The following is a 21,991-nucleotide window of genomic DNA, read 5'->3' on the forward strand; positions in this document are numbered from 1 at the left end:
AATGTAAGAAAGGATACCATTGGGCATATCAGATGCTCCTACAGTTTTTACTGATGGAGGGAAAGTTTTGGTGCTTGTGTTTGGAAAGATAAATCTGGAATTTGGCATACAAAAGTGACTTCAGAGCAGAAGTCTGCCCAGCAGGCAGAACTTGCTGCTGTAGTTTTGGCTTTTCAAAATTTTCACAATCAGGATTTTAATTTAATAGTGGATTCATTGTATGTGTATAATTTGTTACCCTTTGTAGCAGGTTCTTATTTGTCTCCTGGAATATCATCTGATATTTTAAGATTGCTTTTGCTGTTACAAGGATGTTTGGAGCAGCGTGTGAATGTGTGTTTTGTTGCTCACATTCGTAGTCATAGTAATTTGCCTGGAATTTTATCACAAGGTAATGCCAAAGCTGACAGTGCTGTAACTTCAGTTCTCACTGTCCAGCCATGGGACAGCCATAGTTATTTTCATCAAAACGCTAAAGCATTGGCACAGCAATTCAAACTTACTACTGCAGAAGCTGCTGCCATAATTCAACAATGTCCAACTTGTTCAAAGCAGGGCACGACTATCCCTATGGGAGTTAACCCCAGAGGGTTGAAACCTTCAATGATTTGGCAAATGGATGTTACTCAATATCCGCCATTTGCGCCCTGGAAGTATATACATGTGACTGTGGATACTTACTCAGGATTTTTAATGGCTACCCCTCAAAGAGGTGAGATGGTTAAACATGTCATCAATCATTGCATTAAGACTTTTTCAGTTGCTGGTACACCTAAAACTTTAAAAACTGATAATGGTGCGGCTTATCGGAGCACCGGTTTTGATCAGTTTTGCAAACAATGGTCCGTGGAACATAAATTTGGGATTCCATACAATTCTACTGGGCAAGCTATTGTAGAACGTCATAATGCCACGCTCAAGACCATGTTGACTAAATTAAATAAAAAGGAGGGAAGCTCCTGGGGCTTCCGGCAATTCAAGATCAATTAAATCTAGCTTTATATACTTTAAATTTTTAAATTTGTCTGGTAACCCCCATAGCGCGCCAGCAGGCATTTTTCTTCTCCTTCTACAGATGCGGTGAGACCTCGGGTGTTGGTGCGGTTTCTTCCGGATCCGGCATGGGTTCCTGCTGAGCTGATAACGTGGGGACGTGGGTTATGCAGCAGTTGAACATCTTGGTCAAATTGTTGGGTTCCTGGTCGGTGTGTTCGACCTGATCATTCGCAGGCACCTGTGAAGGAAGTTTCGGAGGAGCAGGATGGCGCATCTGTGGTTCCTGATCCTGCTGATTCTGCCTAATCTGTCCTGGGCTGCTCGGGTGCGAGAGAGCAGCGACAGCATGTTCAGCGTACAGAGATTTGGGCGATGATTTGTGGACAGATAATAATTACATTAAAGATTTGCGCACAACTGCCAAAAACTTGAACATCACCAATTGTTGGTTGTGTATGCACCTTCCTGGGAGAGTGGGAGAAGGACTAACATTGCATGGAGTGCCTTTTGAGGAAAAAGATTTAATAAAGAATGCAACCTGGAGAAAACAGTTGTCTTGTGCTACAACAGAGCAATTCCAGATCCTAACCATGGGAGGTAATCTATGGACACAAATTTCTCGAGGTCTCATCCCGCCTTTGGGAATTGCTATGAACTATAGGGATATTCATATTTTAAATAATTTTACTGTTGCTATGTTTAATGATACTATAAAGAATATTAAGATGATTAATGTAGAAATGTCTGAAATTCGTAAAGTTACTTTGCAAAATCGATATGCTTTAGATATTATGTTAGCTGCTCAAGGAGGAGTTTGTGCTTTAATTCATTCGCATTGTTGTGTTTTTATACATAATTATGAGCCAAACATTACAAAGACTATTCAGGACATGGAAGATCGTATTGCTCAGCATCAATCTGGAGCCGATGGGTTTAATGCATCATTCTGGGACAGTCTGTGGTCCTGGTTTCCTGATGGATCATGGTTTCGCTCCTTATTGCAAGGGGTTGTTATTATTATTGCTATATGTATCTTATTATGTTGTTTTATTCAATGTATTCCTAATCTATTACAAATGTGTACCTCAGTTTTCCGGCGTGGGATCAGGTCGTGAGGGAACTGTGTACTATGCCACTAAAACACCCCCTATCTTTGAATAAATAAAAAAGGAGGGAATGTGGTAATATATTTTATTAATCATTTTATCATTTTCTGTAAGGCCTTTGAATACTAGCAGTAAGTCTAGGGAGATGTGGGCATTCTTGGTGGGGGTAGGAGTACCTTTGCTCATGAGTGTCTCATCCTGTTTGATTCTGCAAGTTTAGAAGGAATAGGAAAATAGGTAAAGTTCAAGGTACACAGTTGTGCTTTCTCATGGGACTTTCCAAACTTTCCCATGAGACTTTCCGTGGCTGTATGATCTCATCCTAGCAAGGTAACATCTGGGACTTTCCAAGATTGTGTGTTCTCATGCTGGTGAAGTAATCTCCTGTTGAGGTCATTGTTTTCTGAATATGCAGACTGTATTTTTGCTTGTGTTTTTTCTCAATAAATACTGCTACCTGAGTTCACTCAGGGCTGGCATTTTCTCAGAGACATTTCCCTGTGTCTCATTTCAAATGTCAGTCCACCATAGTCGTAAGTGTGGGAACCAGTCCTAAGTCATTTTTTACAGTGTCATTGAAACCTCAAGTGGCTACAAATGGCTATAAGTGGAGGACTATGTGATGATCCAGGGCGTGGCACAAAGGCAACACATTCAGATAATCCGTAGGAGTGCCTTTATTAGCTCCAACTTTGCCCCCAATGTCCTGGCTACCTTCTGGGATGGAGAAAAACTCTCCCAGGAAGCCTTTGACTGCAGAGAATCAAGTCCAAAACGTGGTCAACAAAAAACTGGCTAACCTGTTTGGGCTCCTGTGCAAAAATTGTGTGCGCGCTTGCACACTCGTGCTCGTGTGCCAGCACCCAGAAGGCAATGCGCCCCCACACCCCTACGCATGTGCCCCCCACGCCCCCTACGCATGCGCATGCAATCCCCACCCCCACCCCTTAGTTTGAGGCCTTTTCGGCTTCCCAGAGGCTTGAGGAAGGCGTCTGCAGGCTTCTGCAGGCTTTGCAGGCTGAAAACTAGCTCCGTTTCTCATCACTTCTGGTATTGTCGGAAAAACAGGAAGTGACGAAACGGGGCTAGTTTTCGCCTGCAAAGCCTGCAGAAGCCTTCCTCAAGCCTTTGGGAGGCCAAAAGGCCTCAAACCTGCCGAAAATCAACTGTGAGGCACGCGCATGCGCAGTGAGGTAACTTTGCCCGCAGCTCGTGTGCCAGCACAAATGGCTCTGCATGCCACCTGCGGCATGCGTGCCATAAGTTCGCCATCACCGGTATAGCACCTCCTGCTTGAGCAGGGGGTTGGACTAGATGACCTGCAAGATCCCTTCCAACTCTGTTATTCTGACTGTCTGACTCTTTTAAACCGCCTCCTCACCCCAACAGATGCCTCTAGTTGTGTAGACACACACCCCAAGAAAGACACAAAGGTAGCCTTACCTTTTCATAAAATTCTGGGCCTCACGCTTCTGCATTTTCCTGATCTGGGAGAAATGACTTCCTATTCCTCTTGCAATTCCAGCTTCTGTCCTTGCAACCTGGTCTTTAAAGTAACACAAGTGTGAATTGGTGGTGGGGAAAGCGCTGTCTCCTTATTGCTTAGGAAGGTTTGGAATTTGAAAACTTGAGCAGATTGTTCTAGATTTTAGTCAGTGTTTTTCCACCCCGGGGACCTTGAAGATGGGTGGACTTCAACTCCCAGAATTCCCCAACCAGCTGAGTTGAAGTCCACCCATCTTCAAGGTCCCCGGGGTGGAAAAATATAGTTCGAAGCCTTGAAAGCTATTCAGAAAAATGTACAAAAGAGCAGAGGGGCGGGATTCAAAAAGCCCAGCAACCGGTTCGTTGCCCCGTGGCTGGATGGGCGTGGCCATGGTGGGCGTGGCCTACCAGAACTTCCTGTTTCCGGCTTCCCCTGGGCCTCTGGGAGGGCGTTACTATCACTATCAATCTTCTCATCACTCCTTATCGCCCATCCCCTCCCACTTGTGACTGTATGACTTAACTTTGCTGCTTGCATCCTTACGATTTATATTGACTGTTTCCTAGTATGATTTGATTGCTTATTGTACCCTCTGACTGTTATTAAGTGTTGTACCTGATGATTCTTGACTCTTGACGAATGTATCTTTTCTTTTATGTGCACTGAGAGCATTTGCACCAAGACAAATTCCTTGTGTGTCCAATCACACTTAGCCAATAAAGAATTCTATTCTATTCTAATTTCTATTTTATTCTATTCTCCAATATCTATTTTATTCTATTCTATTCTAATTCTAATTTCTATTCTATTCTAATTTATATTCTATTCTAATTTCTATTCTATTCTATTCTCCAATATCTATTTTACTCTATTCTATTTTAATTCTAATTTCTATTCTATTCTAATTTCTATTCTATTCTATTCTCCAATATCTATTTTATTCTATTCTATTCTAATTCTAATTTCTATTCTATTCTATTCTATTCTATTCTATTCTATTCTATTCTATTCTATTCTATTCTATTCTATTCTCCAATATCTATTTTATTCTATTCTTTTCTAATTCTAATTTCTATTCTATTCTAATTTCTATTCTATTCTATTCTAATTTCTATTCTATTCTAATATCTATTCTAATTTCTATTCTATTCTATTCTATTTTAGTGAAATCTGGGAGAATATACATACAGGGAGGTCAGAAAAACCAAAACTTTTCGGTTGGGTAAAAAAGTACCGCTGCATTCACACAGCACGTTAAACTTGGTTACTATTAAACTTGGTCAGTCACAGGCCACATAACCATTCCCCCCCCCACCGCCCCGCTCCCCAAAATTCACCAGGGGAGGAGGCCCAGCGGATACCTTGGGCGTCCAGGTGCCCTTGCGGGGAGAAGAAATACCCATAAATTTGTTCCACAAACCGGGGAACGGAATGTGTGAAGAAGGAAAAGTCGATCCGGGTACGGAAGAACGCTTCGGCCTGGCGGAGGAAATCCAGTAGGGTCTGGAGGTAGGAACGAAGCTCTGGGGAGATAGGATGGTTAGGGTGGCAAAATACAGGTAGTCTTTGATTTACAGCAGTTTGTTCAGTGACTGTTTGAAGTTACGACGGCACTGAAAAATGTGACATGACAATTTTTCACGCTTCCCTTCCTTTCCCCTTCTCCTCGCTTCATCCTTTTTCCTTTCCTTCCCCTTCCCCCTCTTTCCTTTCCTTTCCCTTCCCCCTTTTTCCTTCCCTTCCCTTCCCTTCTATGCTTCATAACTTGTTTTTTTTTTTTTTTTAACCTAAAAGCCAAGGATGGAATAAGGTGGATTTTTTTTTCTCCTCATCTCCTTCTATTGTAATCCCATCCTTATTAAGAAAAATGAAAGTGTCTATTCCTTGCAGTCGAAAAAAGGGGGATTCTTGCCTCATTCTTCAGACTAATACTATTAAAATCAGCCAATTTTAAAAAGAGGCAAAATAGCAGAGAAATGCCGAAAAATAGCAGCGTGCCTGATCCAGGTGTTTCAGAGAGGCTTGAAAAAAAAAAAAGGACAGCATGTAGCATTTATGAGGAAATTAACTTATTATCCAAAACCCTTACATAGAAAGCGGCTAATGCATTTTGTACAGAATCACTCAATTTCCCTAACACACCGAGATGATAAATGTAAGAATAAACGTCGCGTACAAAACTCATTATTTTCTCATTTTGCTGAGCGTAAATTACCACCCAGAAAATCACACTTTCACCGTGTAGAAAAGAGAAAACTACCTGTACAGTAGAAGAAAGGGAAGTTAGTCCTAAAAAGGAAATATTCGAACCATTTCCTGTAATCCTCCTTTCCCCAATCATGGAATCGAAGCCATGTAAGCTCAAAAAAAAAAAAAAGTGAGGTTTTAATCACATGCTTGCACCCATCATCTTTATCTCCCTTGTGGATGGCCAGTACCAGATCCCAGGCAGGACTAGATGACCTTAAGGTCTCCAATTCTATGATCACAGATAGTCTTTGGCTTTTTTATTTTTATTTTTATTTTTTTTGGCATTCAAGCCAAAAGCACTGAAGCTTCCAGGTCAGAAGCACTGAAGATTCTGGGTTGATAACAGATAATCAGAGTTGGAAGGGACTTTGTAGGTCATCTAGTCCAACCCCCTGCCCAAGCAGGAGACCCTACACCATTTCTGACAGATGGCAGCCCAATCTCTTCTTGAAAGTCTCAAGTGATGGCGCTCCCACAACTTCCAAGGGCAACTTCTGTTCCATTGATTGATTGTTCTCCCTGTCAGAAAGTTTCTCCTTATTTCCAGATTGAACCTCTCCTTGTTCAGTTTCCATCCATTATTCCTTGTCTGGCCTTCGGGTGCTTTAGAAAATAGCTTGACCCCCCTCCTCCTCTCTGTGGCAGCCCCTCAAATATTGGAAGACCGCTCTCCTGTCTCCCCTGGTCCTTCTCTTCACTAAACTAGCCAGGCCCAGTTCCTGCAACCGTTCTTCATATGTTTTAGTCTCCAGTCCCCTAATCCTCCTGGTTGCTCTTCTCTGCACTTTTTCTAGAGTCTCAACATCTTTTTTATAGTGTGGTGGATGCAGTACTCTAGGTGTGGTCTTACTAAGGTGATACTAGAGTGGTATTAGTACCTCACTTGATCTTGATTGTATCCCTCTGTTAATGCTGCTTAGGATTGCATTGGCTTTTTTGGCTGCTGCTGCACACGGCTGGCTCCTATTTAGCTGGTTGTCTACTAAGACTCCAAGATCCCTCTCACAGTTCCTGCTCGGTTGAAAGGATTAGTTGGTGATGTCACCCTTGGGATGCCCAGTTGGGGGGCTCCTTCCATGTCCCCAGCAGAAGCTAGAGAGAAGGATGTGAGCTCGACCCAGCCCCATGGCAGCTCTTGGGTCTCGAATGCGAGCTTGCTAACCTCCTGCCCAGGATTCCAAACACTTGAGCCGCCATGCTTCTTGCTAGTCCTTGACTAAAAAACGGTCGACAAATGGGGCAGTGTAAGAGATGACCAGGCTGAGCCCGAGGGAGGGGGTCAAATGTGTCATAAGCCACAAGTCCCTGCTCACTTGCAAGAGATCTAAGTCCAGCCCACCTTGAATTCCTTCCTTATCTCCCGCTCATTTCCCTTGATTGTTAGTTGGTCAGATTCTTGGGTTAAGGTCAAATCAGGAGATTCAAGCAGCTCAAATGAATATTGCATAAAGATTTATTGCAAGCTTAAACTCTCTACCACAGAGGGGTGTCAAACTCAATTTCATTGAGGGCCACATCAGGGCTGTGGATGACCTCGGGGGTCCGGGTAGCCATGGCCGACTGAGTGGGCGTGGCCAGTTTGGAGCCATTCCCCAAACTGCTGGCATGTTTCCTCTTCGCATTGGGTAAACCGGGCCAAAGCCACGCTGGGCCGATCTTTCCTCTTCATATTGGGTACACCAGGATGGTCCCGCAGGCTGGATCCGATCACATTGCAGGGTGCATCTGGCCTGCGGGCCTTGAGTTTGACACCCCTGCTCTACAAGAATCTGACCAACTAACAGTCAAGGGAAATGAGCGGGAGATAAGAAAGGAATTTAAGGTGGGCTGGATGTATATCTCTTGCGGACACGCAGGGACTTGTGACTTATGACATATTTGACCCCTCCCTCAGGCTCAATCTTCTTATCTCCTACAGGTTGGTCAACATAAGTGACTCATTTTATGACCATCATGACACCCGACCAACAAGCAGGCAATCCTCGACTTACAACCATTCGTTTAGGGACCGTCCCAAATCACAACAGCACCGAAAATAGTGACACGATGAGTTTTCACACTTAACAACCATGGCAGCACCTCCACAGTCATGTGATCAAAATCTGGACACTTGGCAATTGGCGTGTTTTTATGATGGCTGCACTGTCCCAGGGTCACGTGATGTGATGACCCAGAGGGGCATAGCACAAAAGCAACACAGTCACATAAGTAAAAAGAGTCCCTTTAACTTTGCCCCCAATGTCCAGGTTACCTTCGGCTGGAGAAAAACTCTCCCCGGAACAGTCTTTAAGTGGAGGAAATTCAGTCCGAAACAAAGTACCTACAAACTGTAAGTAAAAATCCACACAAACCACACTGCAGCAATTAACTAGACAGATCAGGATAAGGAGTTGCAGACTTGAAAGGCCAACAAAACAAACACAGTTGGGAAGATGCCAGGAACCCAGATAAGCCTCGACAATAACAGATAATTCATGATTTGCTGTCAACAAGTTGCTGTGCGCAACCTCCCTTTTAAAACACCATGTTCCCAGTTGCAGCTAATGAAGGGAATCAGGGCCCTTTCCTCCCCCATAAGCCATGCAACTCCCATTGCTCCCTTCTCCGTTCCTCCTTGCGTGCCCTAGGATGAAGAGGAGGTGGGCCTGGGTCTTCCTCTGAATTCCCTCTGCCTTGCTTTACCTCTCCCCTGCTCTGCCCAGCCGGACTTTGCTCTTCCCCAGTTTCTTCCACAGCCAACGGAGCCACACTCCCACTCCCTGTCAGCTGCTCGGCCTCCCCCTCAGAATCAGATTCCGACAGGGGCATGACACGTGATCATCATTTGTCACTTTCCCAGCCGGGTTCCGACAAGCATAGTCAGCGAGGGAAGCCAGATTCGTTTAACGACCGGATGTTTCACCGAACAACTGCAGTGACTCGCTTAACCCAATGTGGCAAGCAAGCTTGTAAAATAGAGCAAAACACTCTTTATCAATTATTTTGAGTTAGCAATGGAAAATTTGGACCCAAGTGTGGTCATTAAGTCAAGGACTACCTGTGTAAGTTTCTTCAGGGCGCACACATCACTTACCACATTGCTGTCTCTTCCCCTTGCACTTCTCCTCAGCAGCCTGGGCACAAGCTGCTGGGCTGGACGACCAGGCACAAGGCTGCGCATAGAAGGCGCATAAGTGACGGACTTCTGCCAGCTGTTTGTCTCCCGGCTTCCGAACAGCAGCCAGCCATTCTGAACAGCTGGGCTCCCGGCTGGAGGGAGATCCTGCGTGGGAGGAGAACAGAGGGAGGGGCAGAAAATTTCCCCATTAGCTGTTCTTGACAAACAGGCAAGAACTTACCCTTTCATGAGAATGTGGCTGCAAGATTTGGTTAATAGCAATAGCACAGTGGTGGCTAACTTTATTGGGCTCCTGTGCCAAAAATTGTGCACATGCTTGCACACTCGCGCTCATACGCCAGCACCCAGAAGGCAATGCACGCCTACCCATGCTCCCTACACATACGCGCACAATCCCCACCCACTCACCCACCCCTGCCACTCCCTTACCTGCACTGTGCCTCGCAGCTGATTTTCCGCTAGTTTGAGGCCTTTTTCGGCTTCCCAGAGGCTTGAGGAAGGCTTCTGCAGGCCGAAAAGTAGCCCCGTTTTGTCACTTCCGGTATTGTCGGAAAACAGGAAGTGACAAAACGGGCCTAGCTTTCAGCCTGCAAAGCCTGCAGAAGCCTTCCTCAAGCCTCTGGGAGGCCGAAAAAGGCCTCAAACCCGCTGAAAATCAGCTGTGAGGCACGCGCATGCCCAGTGAGGTAAGTTTGCCTGCAGCTCGCGTGCCGGCACAAATGGCTCTGCGTGCCACCTGTGGTATGCGTGCCATAGGTTCGCCATCACAGCAATAGCACTTAGATTTGTATACCGCTTTATGGTGCTTTTACAACCAGGAGTGGGATTCAAAAATCCCAGCAACCGGCTCCCTGCCCAGTTGCTGGGTGGGCGTGGCCATGGTGGGTGTGGCCTATCAGAATTTCCAGAAGGGTTGTTTTTGGCCTTCTCCAGACTCCGGAGGCTTCCCTCAGGCCTCTGGGAGGGCGAAAATGGCCTCCCCCGGGCTCTGAAGGCCCTCTGGAAGCCGAAAACAGGCCTGTTTCTGGACTTCCGGTACGAAAGCCCATTTCCTCCCCTCCCAGAGCCTCCACTGCACTTACCTGCATTGAAAATGGGTCATGTGGAGACTCCTGGGAGGGGAGGGGCAGAGTGGGCGGGGCCAGCTGGTCGGTTCAAATACCGGTTCGATGAACCAGATGCAAATTTAACATCCAGTTTGCCTGAACCAGTCCGAACCAGTAGAATCCCACCCCGTCAGCCTCTTGCCCCCAAACCATCTGGGTCCTCGCTTTACCGACCTCGGAAGGATGGAAGGCTGAGTCAACCTTGAACCTGGTGGGATTTGAACTTCCCAAATTGCAGGCAGCTGTCAGTCAGGATCGAACTCCTGGCAGTGGGAAGAGTCAGCCTGCCCTACTACATTCTATTCACTGCCCCACCATGGATCGTGGGTTTGGCTAAACTAGGTTTGGGCATTTGCAAGCCGCTCTGGTCAAGTTTAAGACAGGTGGACTTCAACTCCCAGAATTCCCCAGCCAGCCCTATCTTACAAAATGAAATCCAACGGTGGGAAAAAATAAGATTTTTACACTTAGGCAAGAAAAACTGAATGCACAGATACAGAACAGGTGGAGCCTGACTCAATAGCAGTAACTGTGAGAGGGACTTTGGGAGTCGTAGTGGACAATCACTTAAATAGGAGTCAGCCGTGTGCAGCAGCTGCCAAAAAAGCCAACACGGTTCTAGGCTGCATTAACAGAGGGATCGAGTCAAGATCACATGGAGTGTTCACATCACTTTATAAGACCTTGGCAAGGCCACACTTGGAATACTATGCCCAGTTTTGGACACCACAAATGTAAAAAGAGATGCTGAGACTCCGGAAAGAGTGCAAAAAAAAAAAAAAAGAAGAAGCAACAAAGATGATCAGGCGACTGGAGGCTAAAATATGAAGAACGTTTGCGGGAATTAGGCATGTCTAGTTTAATGAAAAGAAGGACTAGGGGTGACATTTGATTTTGTCAGCCTCCAAGATCTTTTCTACTGCTTTGCATCTTTCGGCTGCCATGAGTAACGGGGGGAGGGGTTGTGTCTGGGAAGAGAGCTGGAGGTGTTACATTCTTGTGTTGTATAAATGAGGAGTGGGGGGGAAGGATAAATTCCTGCTCTTAACTTTCTATTTCCTTGCTTAGCCTTCTTTCCTTTGAGCAACTGCGAATTTTTATCAAAATATGTCAAGGTCAACGGACAGAGGCCTCATCACCACCTGAAGATGCCCACATGATCATATTCAGAACTTTTAATTGGAAGAGTCTTTTGAACTTTGGGGGGTGGGAACAATTCCATCCCTTTGTATATGTGATCTGCGCGCCTAATTTCTCAGATTCAGAATTCTACCTGTAGCTTCCACTTCAAATTTCAGTAAAAGATATCTTTCCTATAATCTATGGAGTCTAAGTATTTCTTTCTTGGATTTTGAATGGAGCACAGACTGACAGATTTATTTATTTGGTTTATTTATTTATCCGATTTGTCAATCGCTTACAAGATAATAGGTATAAGTATAAACATGAGTAAGAATACAGGAAATAGGCACGAATAAATGGGGGCAATAGGAGGGGACGGTAGGCACGATGGTGCACCTATGCACGCCCCTTACAGACCTCTTAGGAATGGGTATTCTCTCCTTTCCTTCCCTTCCTTCCTTCCTCCTGCTCCCTCCCTTTTTTTGTCTCCTCCCTCCATTCTTTTCTCTCCTTCCTTCCTTCCTTCCTTCCTTCCTTCTTTCTTTCCTTCCTTCCTTCCTTCCTTCCTTCCTTCCTTCCTTCCTTCCTTCCTTCCTTCCTTCCCCTTCCCTGTTCTCTTCCTTCCCCCTTCCTTCCTTCTTTCCTCCCTTCCTCCCACTCCCTCCCCTTCTTTTCTCTCCTCCCTCCCTTCTTTTCTCTCCTTCCTTCCCCTTCCCTGTTTTCCTTCCTTCCCCCTTCCATCCTTCCTTCTTTCCTTCCTTCCTTCTTTTATTTATTTATTTTATTTGATTTGTCAATGGCTTACAAGGTAATAGGAATAAGTATAAAGATGAGTAAGAATACAGGAAATAGGTACAATGGGGACAATAGGACAGGGATGGTAGGCATGATGGTGCACTTATGCACGCCCCTTACATATCTCTTAGGAATGGGGTGAGGACAATAGTGGAAAGTTTGAGGTTAAAGGAGTGGGGGGTTTGAGGATGTAACAACAGAGTCAGGTAGTGCATTCCATGATATGAAATGCACATGATACGATAGCAGTCTCCCGGTATTTGAGAGGCTGCCACAATGAGGAGGGGATCAACCTATTCTCTAAGCACCTGAGAGCAGGATAAGAAGCAACAGACAGGAACTAATCAAGGAGAGAAAGTAATCTAGAACTAAGGAAAAACTTTCTAACGGTGAGAACAACGAATCCGCAGAACTGCTTGCTTTCAGAAGTTGTGGGTGCTCCAACATCGGAGGTTTTCAAGAAGAGACTGGACAGCCACTTGTCCAAAATGGGCTGGCTAGGGGTCACCTGCTTGAGCAGGGAGGGTTGGACTAGAAGACCTCCAAGGTCCCTTCCAACTCAGTTATGCGGGGGGAATTCTGGGAGTTGAAGTCCACTCATCTTAAACTTGTCCAGGTTGAGACTGGCTGATCCATCCCTTTGGTCTATTCTGCCCCCTGCTGGTGACGTTGGAGAAAGGCACTCACTCTCCATCTGTTGTCGGATCCAGTCTGCAAAGGCAGGGATACGAGTGTACACTCCCGGTTTCCCACGTTCCCCGCAGCCAGAGCCCCAGGAAGTAATTCCATACAAGACGTAGCGCTCCAGCGAAGGGTCCCAGCACATCAGGGGGCCTCCCGAATCCCCCTGAAAGGAGAAACGGTTGCAAGTCCAAAACAGGAGGAGGACAGAACTGTGTCCCAAGAATTAATTTCAAATTGTAGATTATAACAGAATATAAAACAGAATAACAGAATTGGAAGGGACCTCGGAGGTCTTCTAGTCTAAGCCCCTGCTCAGGCAGGAATCCTATACCATTTCAGACAAAAGCGTTCTCTAATCTCTTCTTAAAAACTTCCAGTGTTGGAGCGTTATGGAGTCTGTCATCTGTACCTCTATAACTGTCTGGTTTGGTTCTGCAACCCAACAGGACAGACACAGACTTCAGGGGAGAATTAGGACTGCAGAAAAAACAATTACTACCCACCTGCCTTCCATGGAGGACCTGCATCCTGCACCCTGAGTCAAAAAGAGGGCTGTGAAAATATCTACAGACCCCTCACATCCTGGACATAAACTGTGTCAACTCCTTCCCTCAAAACGACGCTATAGAGCCCTGCACACCAGAACAACTAGACACAAGGACAGTTTTTCCCCTAACGCCATCCCTCTGCTCAACAAATAATTCCCTCAACACTGTTCAACTATTTTCTGCAGTACTATTACTATTAATCTTCTCATCACTCCTTATCACCCATCCCGTCCCACTTGTGACTGTATGACTGTAACTTTGTCGCTTGCATCCTTACGATTTATATGCACTGTTTCTTAGTATGATTTGATTGCTTATTCTACCCTATGACTATCATTAAGTGTTGTACCTTAAGATTCTTGACTCTTGATGAATGTATCTTTTCTTTTATGTACACCAAGAACTTATGCACCAGAGACAAATTTCTTGTGTGTGTTTAATCACACTGGCCAATAGAGAATATTCTATTCTATTCCATTCTCTATTCGTTAGTATAGTCTCTTCTAATTTCTATTCAGTTCTGTTCTTTTCTATTCCATTCTGTTCCATATATACCCTTCCATATTCTATATTCTGTTCTATTTTCTATTCTATTCTATTTTATTCTATTCTATTTTCTATTCTATTCTATTTTCTATTCTATTCTATTTTCTATTCTATTCTATTATGATTTGATTGCTTATTGTACCCTATGACTATTATTAGGTGTTGTACCTTATGATTCTTGACGCTTGACGAATTTATCTTTTCTTTTATGTACACCGACAGCATTTGCACCAAGACAAATTCCTTGTGTGTCCAATCACACTTGGTCAATAAAGAATTCTATTCTATTCTATTTACAACTTCTGGAGGGAAGATGTTCTACTGGTTAATTGTCCTCACTTGTCACGACGTTCCTCGCTATCAGAACATCATGGCTGAGAATAGTCTAGGATAGGGCCGGAAACTATGGCCCCTTTATGAGCTGTGGATTTCAATTCCCAGAATTCCTGAGCCAGTCATGCTGTCTTGAGAATTCTGGGAACTGAAGTCCACAAGTCTGAGACTCTAGAAAAAGTGCAGAGAAGAGCAACCAGGATGATGAGGGGACTGGAGGCTAAAACATGCAATGAATGGTTGCAGGAACTGGGCCTGGCTAGTCTAGGGAAGAGAAGGACCAGGGGAGCCAGGAGAGCATCTCCCAATATTTGAGGGGCTGCCAACAGAGAGGAGAAAGGGGTCAAGCTATTTTCTAAAGCACCTGAAGGCCAGACAAGGAACAGTGGATGGAAACTGAACAAGGAGAGATTTAACCTGGAAATAAAGGAGAAATTTTTTGACTGCGAGAACAATCAACCCACGGAACAGAAACTGCCTTCAGAAGATGTGGGACCTTTATCACTGGAGTCATTTAAGAAGAGACTGGACAGTCACTGCTCTGAAATGGTATAGAACTCCTGCTTGAGCAGGGGGTTGGACTAGGTGACCTCCGGGATCCCTTCCAGCTCTATTCTGATTATTCCATCAGTGCTCAAGGCTTGTTCAGCCTTGGACAAAAAGCGAAATAAAAACAACCAAGGTTAATCCTAACCAAGGAGAGACTGAACCGCCATCGGTCAGCAATGGTGTAGGGTCAATGGTGTTTGGTTGGGGTGAGGGCTGGACTAGATGCCCTACAAGGTCCCTTCCAACTCTATTAATCTGTAACTATGTTATATATTTAAAAGTTCCAAAGGAGCCATACCGGTAGTTGTCCACTCTTGGGTCTAGGACCTGAGTCTCTATGATCCTAGGCCAGAACCTGCCACCACACCTACTGGGCAGGTGTCATGCCCCTGGTGGAGACGGACTCTGAGGGAGTGGAGGAACAGCCAACAGGGAGTGGAAGGGTGGCTCCAGAGGTTGTGGAGGAGGCTGGGGAAGGGCAGAGGCTGGCTCAGCAGTCAGAGGGGGACCCAGGCCCATCCCTTCTCCATCCTAGGGCACGCAGGGAGGAGAGGATCAGCGTAAAAATGTGGTCTACTCGGGAGGAGAGGGCCATGATCCTCTTCGTGGGTTGCAGGTGTGAGATCTGCATAAGAGTTTGGACCTGCGTGCTAGCAAACGCTGGAGACAAATTAGTGTTTTATTCCTAAAGAAGGTTTATCTTGGTTGGCGTTCTTCCAATGGACTGTCCCCGGTTATCTTCCTGAAGTTGGTAATTATCTATCCTGGCCTGTCCTGGAACTTTATTCAATGATGTTTGTTTTTGGTTTTTTGCTTCGTTATCAGCTCTTGGAGTTCGAACTGTGTTTCTTTCCTTTGAAACGTTATTCTGAAAATAGTTTACTCCTCCACTGTGAACCATTAAACAGCGAAGCCAAGCTGAAGGCATGAAAGGACTTTTAGTTACGTTTTGGATTTTGTTCTATTTCTGATATACTCTGGGTCATCACAGCAGGGAGTGGCCATCACGTGCCTTCTACCTGCAGTCCCCTCTCCTTCTCGGAGCCTCACCTGGCAAGAGTCGATGCCACCAGAGAGGTACCCAGCACAAAACATGGCGCCGCTCACCAGCTGGCTCCCTAGAGCCCCACGGCAAAGGTCCGGGGCCAGGATGGGCACCCGAGCTTCCATGACGACCTCAGCAGGCGGCCCGTCTAGGAGAGAAGCAGATGGATGCATGAAGGGCCACACCAAGGAATGGCTACACCGAGTGGATAACGGTGGCAAAAAAAAAAGGTCGTAGAATGGGGCCAAAATTCATTTCACAACCGTTTCTTGGTTAGCAACAGAAATTTGGGGCTCATTGTAAACTTTTTTTACAATGAGAAGGAGGACACGAATAAACACAAATAATACAAATAAATTAAAAAACAAAAACAAAGCCACTTGCGCGCGGCGCACTCTCTCAAAACAATTCTCCTGTGTGGAACGCATGCATCACATAATCGCGCCTCACCGCACGCCTTGATGAATCTATCATGTCAAATACAAATGCGTCACATCACACGCAATGGATAGGATCGGCATCGATCAAATATGGAGATTTACAGATTAGTCTTCAAATATCAAAAAGGAGGACATGCAAGAGGGGACGCTTTTTGAGAGAGGACAGAACTTACAAAAGAAGGACTGTCCTCCCTAAAGGAGGACGGTTGGTCTCCTTATCAATTGTGGTCGTAAGCCGAGGACTACCTGTAATTCCCTGGCCTGAAAGTCTTTATAGGAGAGGTCTCCAAACTTGGCAACTTTAAAACTTGTAGACTTCAACTCCCAGAATTCTCCCCAGCCAGCATAGCTTACTCTCTTGTGATCCCTTCCTCTGCAATCGCTCTCCACTTTAGGAGGTTAAGAGAAAAAAGAAACAGACTGGGGAATTCTGGGAGTTGAAGTCCACAAGCCTTAAGAGTGGCCAAGTTTGGGGGGCCCTGGTCTATAGCCTTAAACTAAGCCACCTCAAAGGGAGGACCACCCCCACCCCAGCCGCACCGTTACCTTCATAGAGCGAGCCCCAGCCGACGATATAGCACAGGGCCTCCTGGCTCACCTCCACGGCCCGTTCCGGGAGGCACACGGGGGCCACCCAGGCCGAGGGGCGCACGGGAGCACTCAGTTCCAGCAAAGCCACGTCCGCGTGGAAAGTGTTGGGGTCGAACTACAGAAAGAGAAAGCGGCCATTGCAATGGGGGGCAAAGAGCGCCAAGCAGCCATGTACGTGGATACATGCAAACTAGACTGTGTGGTTTCTCTGTCATATTAAAATATATGTGGGTATGTGCATCATTTTGTATTTATTTATTCATTTATTTATTTATCTTGTCATGTCTATGTAGAGTAAAATTGGAGGTGGTGACCCTTTAAGAGTGCATGCAATTAAATTTCACTTTTAATCTATGCCAATTAGTGTACATTCAAAGTGACCATGAAGTTATTTTATTCTGTTCTGTTCATTTTCTATATTGTATTGCACTGTGCTCTATTCTATTCTACTCATTTTCTGTACTCTATTCTATAATTTCTATTATTCTATTCTACTCTACTTATTTTCTCTATTCCATAATTTCTATTATTCTATTCTGTTCTGTTTTATTCCATTCCATTCCGTTCTATTCTATTCCTGTATTTCTGTTCAGTTCTGTTCTGCTCTATTCTATTCATTTTCTGTACTCTATTCTATAATTTCTATTATTCCATTCCATTCCATTCCATTCTATTCTATTCCTGAATTTCTATTCCTGTTCTGTTCTATTCTATTCATTTTCAGTACTATAGTCTATTATATAATTTCTATTATTCTATTCTGTTCTATTCCATTCCATTCCATTCTATTCCTGCATTTCTATTCTGTTCTGTTCATTTTCTCTGCTTTACTCTATTCTATAATTTCTATTATTCTGTTCTATTCTATTCTATTCTATTCTATTCTATATTCTATTCTATTCTATTCTATTCTATTCTATTCTATTCTATATTCTATATTCTATATTCTATATTCTATATTCTATTCTATATTCTATATTCTATATTCTATATTCTATATTCTATATTCTATTCTATATTCTATTCTATTCTATTCTATTCTATTCTATTCTATTCTATTCTATATTTTCTATTCTAATCCTACTCTGCAAACAATGGGCAGGCACAGAGCCCAGACTCACCTTGGGGTGCGGCAGGATGCGGCTGATGGGCACTACCTGTTCGCCTTCATCCCACTTGGTTAGATCATAGTCACCCAGGACCACGGACCAGGCCAGCTCATTTCGGCTTCTACCACCGGGAGAAAAACCAGGAAATTGTAAAAAATTCGGCACCCCCTACACGGGGCTTTCTCCCTGCCTTGTCCACCCTGACACAGGTACAGGTAGTCCTCCACTTATGACCACAATTGAACCTCCAATGTTTTGTTTCTAAGTGAGACATTTGCAAAGTGAATTTCCGTCCCCTTTTTACGACCTTCCTTGCCCCCGGTTGTTAGGCAAATCCGGGAAGTTGTGAAGTCGGTAACACGGTTGCTAAGCGAATCTTGACTTTGCTTTTCAGACGGTTGCAAAAAAAGTCATCGGCAGCCCTGAGCTCAGGAAACGGCAACCGTCATAAGTATGGGTTAGTCGCCAAACATCTGAATTTTGATCACATGACCGCAGGGATGTACAACGGTCCTAAGTGTGAAAAAAAGTCATAAGTAACATTTTTAATCCCATTGTGACTTCAAATGGTCACTGAATGAACTGTTGTAAGTCGAGGACTATCTGTATTTCTCTCCCTACAGAGTTTAGGATCTCTGATAGACCCCCCCCAGTCCCCCAATTCCATAAACACCTGCTTTTGCAAACAGGTTGGGCCCTCTTTACTATTTGGATGGGCACCTCGAGGAAATGCCTGAGGTGTAAGAGACGAGCAAGAAGAACTGGTGTTGGAGTTAAGCAAGTCATCAGCCTAGTGTCATGCCCCTGTCGGAGTCTGAATCCGAGGAGGAAGACAAACAGCTGACAGGGAGCGGGAGTGTGGCTCCGTTGGCTGTGGAAGAAACTGGGGAAGGGCAAAGTCCAGCTGGGCAGAGCAGGGAAGAGGTAGAACAAGGGAGAGGGAGTTCAGAGGAAGACCCAGGCCCACCCGCTCTTCATCCTAGGGCACACAGGGAGGAACGGAGAAAGGAGCAACATGGGTTGCATGGCTTACGGGGAAGGAAAGGGCCCTGATTCCCTTCATTAGCCACACCTGGGAATGAGAGTTTAAAAGAGATGCAAACTGAGTGCGGTGTCTGCTGGGAACAAACGTGAGTTTATCTTGTGTTGACTTTGATTATCTGTGTTCCTGGAATCCTCCCAAACATGTTGAGTTATTGCCGTGCCTTCACGTCTGGAATTCCTTCTCTTGCTCTGCTGGCCTAATTACCTCATCTTGCCTTGATTGGACAGTTTTTGTTGACCATGTTTTGGACTTGATTCTCTGCAGCCAAAGGCTGTTCCTGGGAGAGTTTTTTTTTCCAGCCAAAAGGTAACCAGGACATTGGGGGCAAAGTTGGAGCTAATAAAGGGACTCCTACTGATTATTTGACTGTGTTGCTTTTGTGCCACGCCCCTTTGGGTCATCACACCTAGAGTCATTACATTCCCATAAACTAGGAAGCTTCAAACTTGGAAATTTTAAGACTAAGAGCTGTGGTGGCACAGTGGTTCCAGTGCAGTACTGCAGGCTATTTCTGCTGCCTGCTGGCTGCCTGTAATTTGGCAGTTCGAATCTCACCAGGTTTAAGGTGGACTCAGCCTTCCGAGGTGGGTAAAATGGGGACCCAGATTGTTGGGGGCAATTATGCTGACTCTAAACCGCTTTGAGAGGGCTGTAAAGCAGTGTGAGGCAGGATGTAAGTCTACGTGCTATTGCTATTGTGAACTTAAACTCCCAGAATTCCCCAGGAATTAAAGTTTGGTGGGTTTTCGTTAACAAAATTACAGTGTTGGAAGGGACTTCAGAGGTCTTCTAGTCCAACCCCTGCTCAAGCAGGAAACTACACCATTTCAGGCAAGTGGTTGTCCAATCTCTTCTTTAAAACCTTCAGTTATTGAACACTTACAACTTCTGGTGGCAAGTCATTCCACTAATTAACTGTTCTCACTGTCAGGAAATTCCTCCTTAATTCTAAGTTGCTTCTTTCCTTATTTACTTTCTTCTTGTTCTGCCTTCTGGTGCTTTGGAGAATAGCTTGACCCCCTCTTCTTTGTGGCAACTCCTGAGATATCGGAACACAGCTATCATATCATCTCTAGTCCTTTTCACTAGACTAGACATACCCAAGGGACACGGTGGCTCAGTGGCTAAGACACTGAGCTTGTCGATCAGAAAGGTCGGCAGTTCGGCGGTTTGAATCCCTAGCGCCGTGTAATGGAGTGAGCTCCCGTTACTGGTCCCAGCTTCTGCCAACCTAGCAGTTTGAAAGCATGTACAAGAAATGCAAGTAGAAAAATGGGGACCACTTTGGTGGGAAGGTAACAATGCTCCTTCGGCGTTTAGTCATACTGGCCACGTGACCACGGAGACGTCTTTGGACAGCGCTGGCTCTTTGGCTTTGTGACGGAGATGAGTAGCGCCCTTTAGAGCTGGAAACAACTAGCAATGTGTCATGCCCCTGTTAGAATCTGACTCCGAGGGAGAGGAAGAACAGCCGACAGCCTCCGGAGGTTGTGGAGATGTGTCTCCAGAGGTTGTGGAGGAGGCTGGGGAAGGGCACAGGCCGGCTGGGCAGTCAGAGGAAGACCCGGGCCCATCCCCTCTCCATCCTAGGGCACGCAGGGAGGAACGGATAAGGGAGAGACATGAATGGCATGGTTTATGGGGGAGGAAAGGGCCCTGATCCCCTTCATGGCTGCAGCTGTGAAGACCGTTTAAAAGGACAAACTGCACATGGGACAGTGCGGGAAGCAAAGCGTGAAAATAATTCTAGTCTGTCAGTTCTTATCTGAGTTCTGGCGTCCTTCCCAATGTGTGTGTTCCGATATCTGTGGACGTCTTCAAGACCTTATCCTGCCTTGTTTCATTAATTGCTTCAGTGTGGTTTGTGTTGTTTTTTTCTATTGATAATTTATATTTATTTTGAGTTTGAACGGAAGTTCTTCCTTTTTGCAACTGTTTGTGAGGGAGTTTTTTCTTCAGTCAATGATAATTGGACCTTTGAAGTCAAGTTGAAGGAATTAAAGGGACTTCACCTGTTTTTGTGACTTTGTTGCTTTTGCATCCCACTCTGGATCATCATACAATGTATGTGCAAGGGGAACCTTTACCTTAGACATACCCAATTCCTGCAACTGTTCTCCATATGTTTTAGCCCCCAGTCCCCTAATCCTTTTTGTTGCTCTTCTCTGCACTCTTTCTAGAGTCTCAACATCTTTTTTACATCATGGCGACCCAAACTGGATACAATATTCCAAGTGTGGCCTTACCAAGGCCTTTTAAGACCACACGAGAGAAGGGAGGAGAGAAGAAGGGGAGAACAGAAGAAGAAATAGAGGCAAGCGACAAAAGGAGCCAGTGGAACAGTCCGCCACATGAAAACAGTGAGTTCTGCATTGGAGGCCTTCAAGGAGAAGTCAGTGGGTCCTTTATCAGAGAGACTTTTGTGGACCCACCCTAGGCAGGGGTCGGACTAAATGACCTCGCTGATCCCTTCTGTTGGCCTTACCCGGTGAAGCAGTGGGCAGCTGTGACAATCCAAGCGCTGCCCACCAACACCCCGCTGCACATCAGCTCTCCGTTCAGCAGCACCGACACCAGCCATGGCCAGGCACCTGGCTTTGCACGACTGCCGCCCACAATCTTCCCCTTCGGCAGAGTCACGTTGGGGGCAGGGACCACACGGTGCCCACAGGATTCTGCGGGAAAAGGTTAATAATCAGTTAAAGCAGGGGTCTCCAACCTTGGCAACTTTAAGACCTGTGGACTTCAATTCCCAGAATTCCTCAGCCAGCAAAGCTAGCTATACCTGCATTCGATTTGTTTTTTTGCTTTGTACAGGTCACCTTCAAGAAGTGAGGGGAGCCGAATGTCAACTCGTAAAACATTCCTTTGCCTGTTTTCAAGTTGCTATAAACGGGGCGGGGCGGGGGGAAATCTGAAGGAGCGGTACAGCAATTTAAAACCAGAAAGCTGGCTGAGGAATTCTGGGAATTGAAGTCCACAGGTCTTAAAGTTGCCGTGTCTCAAGGTCACATGACCCCCTTTTGCGACCTTTTCACAAGTCAGGTCATAACGGGGAAGCCGGGTTCATTTAACAACTGCACGATCCACTTAGGAACTGCAGCCATTCCCTTAATAACCAG

The 21,991-nt window shown here is 45.4% G+C and overlaps 1 protein-coding gene across 3 annotated transcripts in view; it reads right to left on the reverse strand.

The window, feature by feature from the left end:
- Nucleotides 1-21,991, reverse strand: part of PRSS56 (serine protease 56) — a 47,945-nt gene that overhangs the window by 15,461 nt on the left and 10,493 nt on the right. For 2 of the 3 annotated variants that reach the window (XM_087965539.1, XM_087965538.1), the window contains 8 exons: nucleotides 21,355-21,544; nucleotides 17,837-17,945; nucleotides 16,671-16,830; nucleotides 15,690-15,832; nucleotides 12,667-12,826; nucleotides 8,912-9,100; nucleotides 4,950-5,111; nucleotides 3,546-3,648 (listed from right to left, as the gene is read on the reverse strand). In XM_087965539.1, the coding sequence (XP_087821665.1) occupies nucleotides 3,546-3,648; nucleotides 4,950-5,111; nucleotides 8,912-9,100; nucleotides 12,667-12,826; nucleotides 15,690-15,832; nucleotides 16,671-16,830; nucleotides 17,837-17,945; nucleotides 21,355-21,544 (1,216 nt within the window). The remainder of the gene's footprint in view (nucleotides 1-3,545; nucleotides 3,649-4,949; nucleotides 5,112-8,911; nucleotides 9,101-12,666; nucleotides 12,827-15,689; nucleotides 15,833-16,670; nucleotides 16,831-17,836; nucleotides 17,946-21,354; nucleotides 21,545-21,991) is intronic. The other variant, XM_087965540.1, reaches the window with a different exon arrangement.

This window comes from Notechis scutatus, chromosome 4 (genome assembly GCF_049901735.1).
Source record: "Notechis scutatus isolate UNSWTSFEM ecotype Mainland chromosome 4, rNotScu1.2, whole genome shotgun sequence".
Lineage (NCBI taxonomy): Eukaryota > Metazoa > Chordata > Lepidosauria > Squamata > Elapidae > Notechis > Notechis scutatus.